At 41.2% G+C, this 15,518-nt stretch overlaps 1 protein-coding gene across 4 annotated transcripts in view; it reads right to left on the bottom strand.

Annotated features, from left to right (window-relative positions):
* Positions 1 to 15,518, bottom strand: part of SLAIN2 (SLAIN motif family member 2) — an 87,976-nt gene that overhangs the window by 38,695 nt on the left and 33,763 nt on the right. For all 4 annotated transcript variants that reach the window (XM_002709425.5, XM_002709426.5, XM_070068194.1 and 1 more), the window contains 2 exons: positions 4,873 to 5,037; positions 2,621 to 2,782 (listed from right to left, as the gene is read on the bottom strand). In XM_002709425.5, coding sequence (XP_002709471.1) covers positions 2,621 to 2,782; positions 4,873 to 5,037 — 327 coding nt within the window. The remainder of the gene's footprint in view (positions 1 to 2,620; positions 2,783 to 4,872; positions 5,038 to 15,518) is intronic.

The following is a 15,518-nucleotide window of genomic DNA, read 5'->3' as shown; positions in this document are numbered from 1 at the left end:
GAACCAGTGGATGGAAGACCTCTCTCTCTCTGCCTCTCCTTCTCTTTCTGTGTAACTCTGACTTTCAAATAAATAAATAAATCTTAAAAAAAAAAAAAAAAACACCTAGGCAACCTTAGAAGTCCTTCAAAAACTACAAATCCTTGAGAACAAAAGTATATGTTTATTACACAATATATTCAACAAATAAATTATGATGCAAAAACAATATAGAATTTAGATAAGGTATTATTTTAAGCAAGTCTTGCTAAGTATCAGCAACCCAGTCAAAAATATTTGTTGTCATACACAGAAAATACTATCAATGGGGTTCCCCAAACTAGTGGGTTAGAATAACTCCAGGGTATCTTTAAAACTAGAAATTCCTGCAGTCCACTTAGTCCTATAGTTAGATTTGGGAACCACAATAGTAACTGATAGCTTCTTAGTGTCTAGTTACAGCAAACATGGCATCAAAGTCATCTAATACCAGTGAAAGAGTGCTGTTTCAGAAAAGAAAAACTAGATCCTAATACAGGCTCTCCATTAACAAGAAGATCCTAAGGAAGTCACAATCACCACAGACAGGATTTTGAATTTCTCATCTTAAAAATGAAGGAGCTTGGACAACAGCTCAAATTTGTAATTCTGCATTTATAACTGTTACAAAATACCTGGAGAGATGATGTAAAAGGAAAATCATATCTTTTTTTTTTTTTTTAAAAAGGGAAGGGAATCATTTTCATGGAATTATCACACTTTTAGGATTTTTAAAAAATATTTATTTGAAAGGCAGAGTTACGGAGAGGCAGAGGCAGAGGCAGAGGCAGAGGCAGAGGCAGAGGCAGAGGCAGAGAGAGAGAGAGAGAGAGAGAGAGAGAGAGGTCATCCATCTACTGGTTAACTCCCCAGATGGCCACAACGGCTGGAGCTGCATGGATCTGAAGACAGGAACCAAGAGCTTATTCCGGGTCTCCCACTTGGTCACAGGAGCCAAAGAACTTGGGCCATCCTGTACTGCTTTCCCAGGCCATAGCAGAGAGCCAGACAGGAAGTGGAGCAGCCGGGACCCGAACTGGCACCCACATGGGATGCCAGCACTGCAGGCAGCAGCTTTACCCACTATGCCACAGTGCTGGCCCCTTAGCATTTTTTAATTCATGTATTCATGCATGTGGATGGCTTAGATGGGGCTATTAAAGTACAGTAAGGGGGGGCTAGTGCTGTGGCTCACTTGGTTAATCCTCTGCCTGCGGCACTCGCATCCCATATGGGTGCTGGGTTCTAGTCCTGGTTGCTCCTCTTCCAGTCCAGCTCTCTGCTGTGGCCTGGGGAAGGCAGTGGAGGATGTCCCAAGTCCTTGGGCCCTGCACCCACATGGGAGACCAGGAAGAAGCACCTGGCTCCTGGCTTCGGATTGGCGCAGTGCGCCAGCCGTAGCGGCCATTTGGGGGGTGAACCAACGGAAGGAAGACCTTTCTCTCTGTCTCTCTCTAACTCTGCCTGTCAAAAATAAAAAAAAATAAAGTACAGTAAGACTAAAATTTCTATTATTTATTCCAAAACACAATAAAAATGGCTGGCTGAGCTTTTATTTTGAAAATTTATTTTAGTTTTTTGAAAGAGAGATAGACAGCCGGTGCTGTGGCTTGGTAGGTTAAGCCTATGCCTGTGGTGCCAGCATCCCATATGGGTGCTGGTTTGTGTCATGTCTGAGCTGCTCCTCTTCTGATCCAGCTCTCTACTAATGGCTTGGGAAAGCAGTGGAAGATGAGGCAAGTGCTTGGGCCCCCACACCCGTGTGGGAGACCCAGAAGAACCTCCTGGCTCCTGGCTTTGGATCAGCCATTGTGGCCATTTTGGGAGTAAATCAGCAGATGGAAGACCTCTCTCTCTCTCTGTCCCTCCCTCTGTCTATAACTCTGTCTCTCAAATAAATTAATTAATTTAAAAAAATAAAGAGACAGAGATAGATAGAGAAAGAGAGATCTTCTATCCACTGGTTTACTCCATAAATGCCCACAACAGCTGGGACTGGCCCAAGCCAAACACAGGAGTCAGGAAGTCAATGAGGGTTTCCCATGTTAGTGGCAGGGACCCAACTATTTGAATCATCCACACACTGTCTCTCAGGGTGCATACCAGCAGCAAGCTGGAATTGAGAGCCAAGTCTAGACTCGAACTCAAGGCACTCTGATATAGGATGCTGGTGTCCCAAGCAGTGACTTTACCACTATCCCAACATCTGCCCCTGACTAAGCTGCTAAGGAAATACTGGAATCTATAAAGTTAGGGTCCAGAGGAGAAGTGAATTTATTTTAAGGTAGAGTTAGGCAGCTGCACTAATAAGCAGCAGGGTAACACACAGGGTCTAAGTACCAGGCACAGACCCTGACCATGAAATGCCTTTCTTTGCTCCCTGTACAATAAAATCGCTGTAGGTAAAATAAACTCTCAAAACAAGTTAAGGGACAAACAAGTGTACATATGTTGAATAATTCTCTGAAATGTCCATTTCAATATTCCTACTTTCAAAACCTTATTGTTCCTACCATTTTAAGATGTACTTAGTACCCAGGACAAAATGACAAAATTACTGAGTAGTGAAAAAACATCAACTTTTAACAAAAGAAATACTTACTTTCTTCCTGCATCCGGGCTAGAATCTGCACATCAGTTACATCATTTAGCTTATAATTGGATCCAATTGAATCTTCATCTAATTCCGAAGCACTTAACTCACTATCTATAGAGGACTGAGGACTAAGGGGAGGATTTCTGTCTGATGAGCTTTTCAAGTTACCTTAAAAAGAGAAAAAATGTCAAGTTTTGGTAAGACAAAATTTAAATAAATGTCTTTTGCAATTAACATGAAATAAAATCCTCTGAATCAGTTCATTATTACGCCACCTTTTCTCAAATAATGAAATTAGAAGGTGACCTCATTAAGGAAAAAGAGGGCTATAGAGACTCCTTTATATACTACGGCATAAGTAGAAAACACATTTTCATTTAAGCATAACTTAGTTAGCTCTTAAAGAGCAATGAAGCTCTCAAAACAGTGCCCAACAAACAGTTGGTGTGCAGTAACTTCACTTTAGAGGACTTAAACTTTTACAAGACAGTCAACAAAACTGCTCCATAAGCTTTCTTCTTGCAAACACAGTAATTAACACCATCATCTTTTCCTTGAATAAAAACATTGGCTTTTCCTAAACAAGAAAGCTATAATGTGAGATAAATTAAATTTTCTAGAGATTTAGGAACAAACCAAAAAAAGAACACCAGGCTAATTTCTCTAGCATTTGTCTTTTGCATATTCTCATGTTTACATAATTTCTTTTCCAAATTAGTAATGGGGGCTCAAGGAATTCCCTAATTTTTAGTAGCAAAGCACAAAAACTGAGATGGAGAAAATGACTATATAGAAAAAGTATTTTGAAACATCACATGGTATCCCATAAATATGTATATTTTTTATGACCCAGTTATAGCTTAAAATAAAACTTCTTAAAATTTATGTGATCTTTCAAAACCAAAAGGGGACCAAAGAAAGGTCAGAGGTTGTCCAAAAGAGTTTAACCTGTCTCTAAAGAAATGCTTTCATTGACCACCAACTTGTGCTGAAGAATGTTGCCACTAGTATTTCTAATACTGATTTATTTGAAACACTTATTTCTCAGAATTTTTTTTTCCCATAAGAGCTAATTTCAACATGAAAGGCATGTAAGAAGAGCAAGAAACATACAAAATAATTAACATCTATTTTACCAGTTAAATAAGAGCATAGTGTACATGATGGGAAATGTACTAGAAGGTTAGGCTACAATAATGTCTGAATCAAATTCTTCATTTTAAAATAAATCCTGCAGGCTATACTTTTTAATATGACATTATCACAAGTGAAATTAGTAGTAAAGGACAACTTGTACATGTTATGCAAACAGCAGGATCAATAAAATCATTAGACTAGGGAGTACACAGGTAAAAAAAATTGAAGCAGTTTGTATCTTAATTTCTAAGGAAGCTGTAATAGTCATAACAATAGCACCAATACAAGTAACTGAATGGATGAATTCTATAGAAGAGTAGGCTACATAGTAAGAGAGTCAATTACAAAAGCAAAGCAAAACACACTTTCCTCAGTTCACAGCTGGTCCTTCCCAAAGCACCACTCCTGACACATTTACATACAATTTACATTATGGTTTAACTGCAGTGTCAAAGCTTATTATAACTCCTTAAAAAATGAGTTTTTAAACTCAGTAGGTTTTACAACCTAAACAGGCTGCTTTAAAGATCTTTTGATTAAAACAACCAGCCTTGTGATCTGATTTAATTAAATCAAGTTTTGGACGATCCAAGAAACAAAAACCTCTAAGTAGAAGGAATGGATAACAGACACCAAAACACGTAGATAGGAGGAATAGTTCTGGTGTTCCACAGCACAGGAGGTGACTACAGTTCATGGCTATCTATTAAATACTTTATGAAGAACTAGAAGAGAGAAGAACTCAAAAGCTCCAATAAAAAATAAATGATAAAGAACTGAAAATACTAATTACCTTGATTTTATCATTACAAATTGTATGCCTATATTGAAATACCACACTACACCCCATAAAATGTACAATTATTATGAGTTAATTAAAAAGAAAACACATTCACTAAAAAAACACAAACTCTCAGACAGGAGCTAAAGAAAACTATATGGGTATAACCTAACTTCGTACCGTTGAGACACAGTACTAACCTGCTGTAAGGTAGCAATGCAGTTAAGCTTCATTAATATTAAAAAAAAAAAGAACCTAAACTACTAAGAAAGTTATTTTCTGAGGTATGTCAGTCAGTTAGAAACCATTCCATAGTAAACTCTATTTTGCTTTTCCTTACCTGAATTTCCAGGAAGTATAAGCTGTTTGACTATAGGAGGTCGTACTGGAGTTGAGGATGGAGAATTGAAGCCACTGCTGTATGGGCTACTGGCATTTGGACTGTAAGGACTTGTGTAACTCATAGAGTTGAAAGGGTTATTATACAAATTCTGCCTCTTGAGAGCTGCATTAAGAGGGAAAATGAAATTTAATAATTGAGCTAAAGTTAGCATTTTATTTCAATAGTTTTCTTATTAGAAAAGCCATTAAGTCATTATTTCAATATAAAGACACAATCTTATAGTGGTAGGAAAAATCATAAGGTACTTCAAAAAGTTTATGGAAAAATAGAACTGGAATATATGCTTATTTTAGAGCACAAAACTGAAATGCATGTACAATTTTTTAAAAAGATTTATTTATTTGAAAGGCAGAGTTTAAGATTTATTTAAAAGGCAGAGATCATTTTTCATTATAAACATCTTCATAAAATTTTGGAATAACTCCTGTATATCATATTTAATAATCCCTACAAAATATTTCATTATCTTAATTGTGCTATGCAAATAAATAGTAGGCATATCAAACAACAAAAAGAATATAAGATTATCTCCTGATTATTAGCCACTAAAATAATAGTTATTTTCTTCAGAAGATTATCCTTTAATGAATATTACATCAATCCTGAGCTACCGTTAGGAATATTTATTTTTTTTATTGTTCTATAACGAACACACAACTTTAAGATTTTAAAATAGCCTTTCCAGGGCTGGCGCTGTAGTGTAGCAGGTAAAGCAACCAGCTGCAGTGCCAGCATCCCATATGAGTGCCTGTTCGAGATTGGCTGCTCCACTTCTGATCCAGCTCTCTGCTTTGGCCTGGGAAAGCAGTGGAAGACGGCCCAAGTCCTTGGGCCCCTGCATGCAGGTGGGAGACCCAGAAGAAGCTCCTGACTCCTGGCTTTGGATTGGCCCAGTTCTGGCAGTTGCAGCCATTTGGGGAGTGAATCAGCAGATGGAAGATTTCTCTCTCTGCCTCTGCCTCTCTGTAACTCCATCTTTCAAATAAATAAATAAATCTAAAAAAAAATAGCCTTTCCAAAGTTTAGATTTTTTAAAAAAAATAAAGAACAGTGATTGTTAAAGCCAATTTAAGATCTTTCTTTTTAAAAAGAAAAAAGCTCCTCCCCACCCTAAAATGCTTCTGTAAAAAAAAAAAAGTGCTTTGTGTATATATAATTATATAAACAGTACAACAGAGAGGCAGACATTTGATCTAGTGGTTAAAACTTAAGATGCCCACATCCCATTGTGAAGTGCCCAGGTGGCAGCAAGTGTTTGCTCAAGAAACTGGGTCCCTGTCACCCACATGGAGACCTGGATTGGGTTCCAGGCTCTGAGCTTCAGCCTGGCCCAGTCCCAGCCATTACAGGCAGTTGTGCAGTGAACCAGTAGATGGGAGCTCTGTCTGTCTCTCTATACCTCTCAAACAACAACAGAAGTACAGCAGTATGGCTAAGATATCAAATGGAATCATAAGAAAAATTAATACTTAAAATAGTATTTTTCTTTCTATCCTAGTCTCTTTTTTAAAGATTTTCATTTATTTATTTGAGAGGTAGAATCGGATATATATATATATATATCCGATATAAATATATCCGGATATATATATATATATATATATATATATATATATATATATATAGGTCTTCCATCCGTTGGTTTACTCCCTAAACGGCCACAATGGCAGGAGCTGAGCCAATCCAAAGACAGAAGCCAGGAGCTTCTTCCCAGTCTCTGACGTGAGTGCAGGGGCCCAGACACTCTAGCCATATTCCACTGCTTTCCCAGGTGATTAACAGAAAGCTGGGTCAGAAAAGGAGCAGCCAGGATATGAACCAGCGCCCATATGTGATGCCAGTGCAGGGGGCGGGGGTGGGGGGGGGGGAGAGGCTTAGCCTAGTATGCCACAGCGCTGGCCCTCTATCCTAGTCTTAATGTCCACAGCGTATTCAATATTTATGAACACAGACAAAAGTAGTGTAGGGAAAACAGACAAATACGTTATAGTATTTTCTCAAGAGGCTTGCAGCTGCCAAGCAGTGCCGGCAGAAACAAGAACAACTGCAAGGCAAAATAAAATAAGTACTATAAAGGGGCAAAGAGCGATGGAAAGCAGAAGACAGTAGTTATTACAACTGCGAAAGCAAGACAGTTGTCATTACAACTGAGAGAGACTGGCTAAGGCCTTTTAGGAGAAGCACTGGAGCAGTCTTGAGAGGATAAGCAGTGATTTGACAGGCTGCTAAAAGTGACGAAAGTCTGTATGTTCTTTCATCTGTATTCATAAGATGAACAAAAGCTGTGTCATGAAAATGCAGAGCACACATAGGAAGTAAAAGTAAGCAACCCAGTTTGGTAAAGCACAAGGAGGGACAAAACAGGAAAATCTGCTGGGACCAGGTCATAGAAAGACTGGAAACTATGGTCAGAAGCCTAATTTCTATTCAGTAGCGATAAAAAAACTATCAGAAATTTTTGAGCAAAACTGCTATGATCCAATCAGTTAAGGAAAAAAAATGATGAGAATTTTGATATTCACTAGACTACACTGAACTAGGCAGGATACAATGGTTAAAAACAAAAGAAAAAAGACAGCTATTAAAAACTGGAAAAGATCATGGGGCCAGCACTGTGGCGCAGCAGGTTAACGCCCTGGCCTTGAAGCACCGGCATCCCATATGGGTGCCGGTTCAAGACCCGGCTGCTCCACTTCCCATCCAGCTCTCTGCTATAGCCTGGGAAAGCAGTAGAAGATGGCCCAAGTCCTTGGACCACTGCCCCCACATGGGAGACCTGGAAGAAGCTCCTGGCTTCTGGCTTCAGATCAGCTCAGCTCTGACCACTGTGGTCATTTGGAGAGTGAACCATCGGATGGAAGACCTCTCTCTCTCTCTCTGCCTCTCCTCTCTGTGTAACTCTGACTTTCAAATAAATAAATAAATCTTAAAAACAAAACGAAACAAAAAAAAAAAAAACTGGAAACGATTACTAGAGGAAAAAAATCAGGTTGTTAAAATTTCTGGTTTGGAGAGAAGGAACATTTGTCTTTCTAATGGACCATGTAGTCTGAGTCAAGATACCACATTTAATACATATTTAGAACGTAGTATGTTCCTGGAAACATCAACCTCATTAGAAACTGGACTGCTATCACTTTACTGCTTCTCAATCTCTTATGAAGCTTAAACTTACTTTTACTTGGCTATCAATCACTAGCATTGCAAGTTTACCTTTTACCTACATACTCAATGCCATATTCTTTCTCCTGAGAAACCTCAATTATATCCACAACATTAATTACTATCAATATATCCAAAAGTCCTCATTATTTATATTTTCAGTCCTAAATTTATAATACCTAGTTAATGTCTCTCTCCAAATATGTATTCAATTGTCAACACATCAAATCTAACTCATGGAGGCAGGCACTGGGCTTAACTGTTGAGACACCTGCATCCTAAATGGTTGCCTGAGTTTGATATCTGGGCCTGCTCTTGACTCCAGTTTCCTGGGAAGCAGATAGTGAGAGGCAGTGGTAGCAGCTCAGTTGACTGGGTTTCTGTCACTCCATGAGCAAGGTGGATTCAGTTCCTGGCTCCCAGCACCCATGGCATTTGGAGGGTCAATCAGCAAATGCGAGCATATACTCTGTGTATCTACCTGTCTCTTTCTCTACCTGTTGGTCTGTCTTTCAAATAAATGAATTAATCAATGTAAAAAATTCTAATCCAGGATCTTCTTGCTAAAATCTAATTCTCTTCTAGGGGTCCCTCTCTCAAAATGTTATCAACATCCATTCTGTGATACAAACTGGAAATGCAGAAATCACTACTGATACTTTCTTCTCCTTCCTTCCTTCATACCTGGTTTAATTTTTCTTTGACAGGCAGAGTGGACAGTGAGAGAGAGAGACAGAGAGAAAGGTCTTCCTTTACTGTTGGTTCACCCTCCAATGGCCGCCGTGGCGGGCACGCTGCAGCTGGCACACTGTGCTGATCCGAAGGCAGGAGCCAGGTGCTTCTCCTGGTCTCCCATGCGGGTGCAGGGCCCAAGCACTTGGGCCATCCTCCACTGCACTCCCGGGCCACAGCAGAGCGCTGGCCTGGAAGAGGGGCAACCGGGACAGAATCCAGCACCCCGACCAGGACTAGAACCTGGTGTGCTGGCACCACAGGCGGAGGATTAGCCTACTGAGCCGTGGCGCCGGCCCTGGTTTAATTTTACTACCATATCATTTTACCCCTACTACTATCCTTTCCACCAGCAATATTTTTTATATGCGTGTGTGTGCGTTTGGGTGAGTATACACACACATTTTATCCATGGTTCCTGACTCCTAACTCCCTCGCCAAGGTAAGCCACAGAAATTAGAATTTCTCTTCCCACACTGATGCAGCACACAGAATCTTCTGCTTCCTTTCTGTCTTGTGGTTGGTCATGAATTCTTTGACCCGATAGTAGCTAAGACCTTTATTTCAGAAGGAGTGCTGGGGCCAGCGCTGTGCATCGCATATGGGCACTGGTTCGAGTCCGGCTGCTTCTCTTCCAATCCAGCTCTCTGCTATGGCCTGAGAAAGGATAAGACGGTCCAGGTCCTTGGGCCCCTGCACCAGTGTGGGAGACCTGGAAGAAGCTTCTGGCTCCTGGCTTCAGATCAGCTCAGCTCTGACTGTTGCAGTCATTTGGAGAGTGAACTGGCAGAACGGAAGACCTCTCTCTCTCTCTGGCTCTACCGCTCTGTGTAACTCTTTCAAAGAAATACAATAATTCTCAAAAAAAGGGGGGGGGTGTCCTGCCCCATACCCAGGAATAAAACAATGCTTAAGAATCTGGACAGGCCTTACTGGGTTTTCCACCCAGTTTATTAATCACACCCTTTTTGTCCAATCATTTTTAAGAAGATTAATCTCCTTGAAAAATAGAGTGACAAAGAGGGAGAGAGAGGATTGGAGGAGAGGGAGAGGGAGATCTTCCATCTGCTAGTTCACTTCCCAAATGACCGAAACAGCCAGGCCTGGGCCAGGCAGAAGCCAGGTGTCAAGAACTTCATCTGGGTGACCCACATGGATGGCAGGGGCCCAAACACCTGGGGCATCATCAGTTGCCTTCCCAAGTGCATCACTAGGAAGTTGGATTGGAAGTGGAATAGCTGGGGCTTGAACCTGGCACTCCAATACAAGATGCCGGTGTTGGAAGCAGTGGCTTAACCCACTGACCGCTTCACTCATAGCTACATGGTGAGGTCCCCTTAAAAACACCAAAGGATAGTTTTCACAGTTTCTAAACAGCTGAACATTTGGAGATTCCTGGAGGGTAGTGTGCCATGCCTCGTCCCCTTTGCATCTCTTCATCTGTATCCTTTGCAATATCCTTTATAACAAACTGGTAAATGTGTTTCCCTGAGTTCTCTGAATCACTCTAGCAAGTTACCAAGTCTGTGGAGGGGCTAACAGGTCCATTTACAATGAGTTGGTCAGAAGCACAGCTTACCTGAGACTTGGAATAGCCATTTGAAATGGGGGTGGTGGGAGGCAATACTGTAGAATAGAACCCTAAACTTACGGGATCTGATACTATCTCCAGGTAGATGTCAGATGTGGACTGGCTGACAGTACAGCCAGCTGGTGTCTGCTATAGAATTGCTTGCTTGATGCTGGGAAAAATCCCCATAACTTTTGAGGTCATAGAAGACTTTTATGTAGATTGCTGTGGTATGAGAGTACATGAAAAACTTTTTTTCCTACACCCCCAACTATCATTATCAACCCTGTCAAAAGAATCCTACATTCACTACTGGGCCTCTACAGTCTACTCTCCATTCTACTGCTGGAATGACTTTTCCAAAAAACAAATTCAATCATATCTTCCTGCCCATAAAACTTCAGTATTTTCCTACTGCTCTTACAGCAAAGTCCACAATCTTTAACATGCTCTATAAAGGCCTTACATAGTTGACCTCCTATCTATTTCTGTCCTTATCTCATGTCAGTCCTTTCCTTACTCTTCTCCCACCTTCCAGGCTTGTTCTGATTCCTCATATATACCATGCTCTCTTCTATTATTCCTTTGCAAGTGTTATTCTGTCTATCTGGAATATCCATTCCTCCTTTCTTTTCCCTCCTTAGCACACTTAAATTTTTCTTAATCTTTAGGATTCAGGTCCAACATCACTTCCTGAGGGAAAGCTGATAATTCCAAAGCACTAATTATCATTTTAATTACATATAATCAGCTATAAAGATTATTCATATTGGTAAGTTTCCCTTACTAGGGGATAAACTCCATGAGTGCAGGTATAGTATTTATTTTTCTTTAACATGCATGTCCTACCCTTTTCCAAGTCTGATAATATAACAAGTCTCAATAAAAACTACAGGAATGAATGAGACTATTTGAAAAGAAATGACAGCTGGCACTGCGGCTCACTAGGCTAATCCTCCACCTGCGGCACCAGCACACGGGGTTCTAGTCCCGGTTGCTCCTCTTCCAGTCCAACTCTCTGCTGTGGCCCGGGAAGGCAGTGGAGGATGGCCCAAGTGCTTGGGCCCTGCACCTGCATGGGAGGCCAGGAAGAAGCACCTGGCTCCTGGCTTTGGATCAGCGCAGCGCACCGGCCAATTGGGGGGTGAACCAACAGAAGGAAGACCTTTCTCTCTCTCTGTCTCTCACTGTCTAACTCTGCCTTTCAAAAAAAAAAGAAAGAGCCGGCGCCGCGGCTCACTAGGCTAATCCTCTGCCTAGCGGCGCCGGCACACCGGGTTCTAGTCCCGGTCGGGGCGCCGGATTCTGTCCCGGTTGCCCCTCTTCCAGGCCAGCCCTCTGCTGTGGCCAGGGAGTGCAGTGGAGGATGGCCCAGGTGCTTGGGCCCTGCACCCCATGGGAGGCCAGGAAAAGCACCTGGCTCCTGGCTCCTGCCATCGGATCAGCGCGGTGCGCCGGCCGCAGCGCGCCGGCCGCGGCGGCCATTGGAGGGTGAACCAACGGCAAAGGAAGACCTTTCTCTCTGTCTCTCACTCTCACTGTCCACTCTGCCTGTCAAAAAAAAAAAAAAAAAAAAAAAAAAAAAAAAAAAAAAAAAAGAAAGAAAGAGAGAAAGAAAGAAAGAAATGACACGGGAGACTATATGAATTGATCAAAACAGAGAGACATGAGATAAGAGAAATGTGAAGCAATCTAAAAGATAGGCAAAAAGGGAAGGGTGTAGGTAGACAGAAGTTAGTGTTTACATCAGTATCAAAAAATTTTGTATGGGATGATGAAAAAGTTTAGTATGGGATGAAAAGCTCTGTCCACTTGAAGATGGACAGGGGTACCAGTTGCGTAGCAGTGTGGATGTACTTAATGTCACTGAGCTGTATATTTTTAAATGTTGAAAATGGGAATTTTATATTATATAAATTTTTACAATTAAAGTAAAAAGATGGGAAAAGATAGGAAAACCTTCAAAGAACACAGAAGACTGCAGGGAGGGTTAAAAAAGATAATGCACTAACATAAAAAATAAAACTTCACAACAAGTGGTAGTTTACTGCAACAGGGAGCTAGGTGTGATGGAGTAGAAACTGTTAACGCTACTTGGACAAAACTTAAGTTCTAAAAAAGGTTTACCTTATAAAAAACTTTTTTAAAAAAAATATCCTTGGGATTAGGATTTAGGATTACAAAGACCAAATCTGTGCATATCACTTTAAAGTGTAAACATTGTTAAATAGATCTGGCACTTGATTATACCTTGTTTTGGTTCAAGAATAACTGCCTAGGGGCCAGCATTGTGACACTGCATCCCCTGTGGCGCCATTTCAATTCCCGGCTACTTCACTTTTGAACCAGCTCCCTGCTAATATGCCTGGGAAAGCAGCAGAAGATGGTCCAAGACCTTGGGTCCCTGACACCCACATGGGAGACCCAGAAGAAGCTCCTGGCTCCCAGCTTCGGAGTGGCCCAACTCTGGCCTTTTGGGCATTTGGGGAATGAACCAGAAGATGGAAGATCTCTCTCTCTGTCGATATGTCTCCCTGTGTATTTTTTTTTTTTTTTTTTTTTTGACAGGCAGAGTGGACAGTGAGAGAGAGAAAGAGAGAAAGAGAGAGAAAGGTCTTCCTTTGCCGTTGGTTCACCCTCCAATGGCCGCCGCGGCTGGCGCGCTGCAGCCGGCACACCGCACTGATCCGATGGCAGGAGCCAGGAGCCAGGTGCTTTTCCTGGTCTCCCATGGGGTGCAGGGCCCAAGCACCTGGGCCATCCTCCACTGCACTCCCTGGCCACAGCAGAGGGCTGGCCTGGAAGAGGGGCAACAGGGACAGAATCTGGCGCCCCGACCGGGACTAGAACCCGGTGTGCCGGCGCCGCTAGGCGGAGGATTAGCCTAGTGAGCCGCGGCGCCGGCTTGTCTCCCTGTGTATTAACACTGCCTTTCAAATCAATCAATCAATCTTTAAAAAAAAAAAGTGGGGGGAGGGCCGGCACTGTGGCACAGCAGGTTAAAGCCCCAACCTGCAGTACTGGCATTGAGCCTTGCTGCTCTACTTTCGATCCAGCTCCCTGTTGATATACCTGGCTCAGGTCCTTGGGCCCCTGCACCCACATGGGAGACTGGAAGAAGCTCCTGGCTTCTGGCTTCAGATTGGCTCAGCTCTGGTTGTTGTGGCCATTTGTGGAGTAAACCAGCAGATGGAAGACCTCTCTCTGTCTCTACCTCTCTAACTCTGCCTTTCAACTACATAAAAAATAGATCTTTAAAAAAAAAAAAAAAAAGAGTAGCTACCTCATTTACATACCTCTACAATCTTTAATACCCTTGTTATAGTGGAACAACAAGTCACTCACTCAAAATTGGTGTTTTTGAGGTACAATAACTTTACTTTTCTCTTTGAAGTCCAAGTTGCTAGTTACCAATGGCTAATAGTTCCTATTCCTTAGGACACTTTACACCATGGGTTGGTGAATTATAGCCTGCACTCCAAATACAGGTCACCATCTCATTTTGCAAAGTTTTATAACAACATAGCCATGGCCATTCATTTATGTAGTATATATGGTTTCTTGTACTGCTATAAGGGCAAAGTTAAATAATCTCAACCAAGACCTTACTGCCCACAAAGAATAAACTGTTTGCTACCTGGCTCTTTTTACAGAAAGACTTTGCCAACCTGCTTCATATGTTTATTATCTTACTCCTCCTATGAGAATATAAACTCCAGGAAGGAAGACATTTTTGATCTGTTATATTCACTGTTATATTCTCAGAGTTAAGAAAAACGGCTAGATTCTCAACATTCACTGCTGAATGATAAAGATCCTAAATGAATTATAAATCATATTTATATTATTCCCGAGATTCTCAGAGTGCAAGAAAATTGTTTCTAGGATTTTTCTTAATATTTATTTATTTAATTGAAAGGCAGAGTTACAGAGAGGCAGACACACAGAGAGAAAGGTCTTTCTCCTACTGGTTCACTCCCTAGATGGCTGCAATGGCCGGAGCTGTGCCAATCCGAAGCCAGGAGCCAGGAGCTTCTTCCAGGTCTCCCACGTGGGTGCAAGGGTCCTTGGACTTGGGCCATCTTCTACTGCTATCCCAGGCCATAGCAGAGAGCTGGGTTGGAAGTGGAGCAGCCGGGATCCAAACCGGCACCCATATGGGATGCTGGCACTACAGACGGGGGCTTTAGCCTTCTGCGCCACAGTGTTGGCCCCACTAGGAATATTCTTAATAAATGTCGTAATGTCATCTTGCTGAAACTGGTTAGAAAATTTCCAGGTATTTCAAGTAGTCTACTAGCTTGTCTATACTTAACTTAAATCAAGACCCAAAGTATAATTCTAAAGACAAATTATTATACATATAAAACATTTTGAAAATTACATAAAGTCTACTGCTTCTTCAAAAGGACATACTAACACAGAAGTATGATTTTAGTGCAAAACAGACTCAGATCAGCTACTCTGTATTTTATAAGTTATTTGCATATAACTACTATTACTCCTTATAAAAAACTTTGCTGTAGTATATGCAGTGTAACTGTTTCATCTCCCCTCTGACTCATCTGATCATTTTCGGTTTAACCAACAGGCACATATTTCTATAATAAAGTTAAAAGCAGCAATTTTAAGTACATAACTGCCAAATAAGCACATAAAACAAAACCCTAGGATTACCACTCATGCAGCAATTTTTTTACCTGAGTACTTCAGAAAACAGTTAATTCTTCAAAGAGACTGAGAGAAAAACCAAGAAAATGCCAGTAATATTTTCCCTACATTCAACCCACACTAGTATGCTACATGGAATGTCATAAATAGCCACAGACACATTTTGTCAGCATGGTGAATACTAATAAACAAAAGAGCATAAAAGCAATTGAAATCTGAAATGTTAAGTTAGAAAAAAACCTAACAAGGAAAGGAAACAAATATTGAGTACCTACTCTGAGTCAGAAAACATGCTAGGCTCTTTCATAACATTTTTTTTCCCCCTTAAGATCTATTTATTTGAAAGTCAGAGTTACAGAGAAGGATAGACAGAGGCAGAGAGAGAAGTCTTCCATCTACCGGCTCACTCCCCAAAAGGCTTCAACAGCTGGAGCTGGGCCATCTAAGC

Source organism: Oryctolagus cuniculus, chromosome 2 (assembly GCF_964237555.1).
Source record: "Oryctolagus cuniculus chromosome 2, mOryCun1.1, whole genome shotgun sequence".
Classification (NCBI taxonomy): Eukaryota; Metazoa; Chordata; class Mammalia; order Lagomorpha; family Leporidae; genus Oryctolagus; species Oryctolagus cuniculus.
This window is presented reverse-complemented; position numbering and strand designations above follow the sequence as displayed.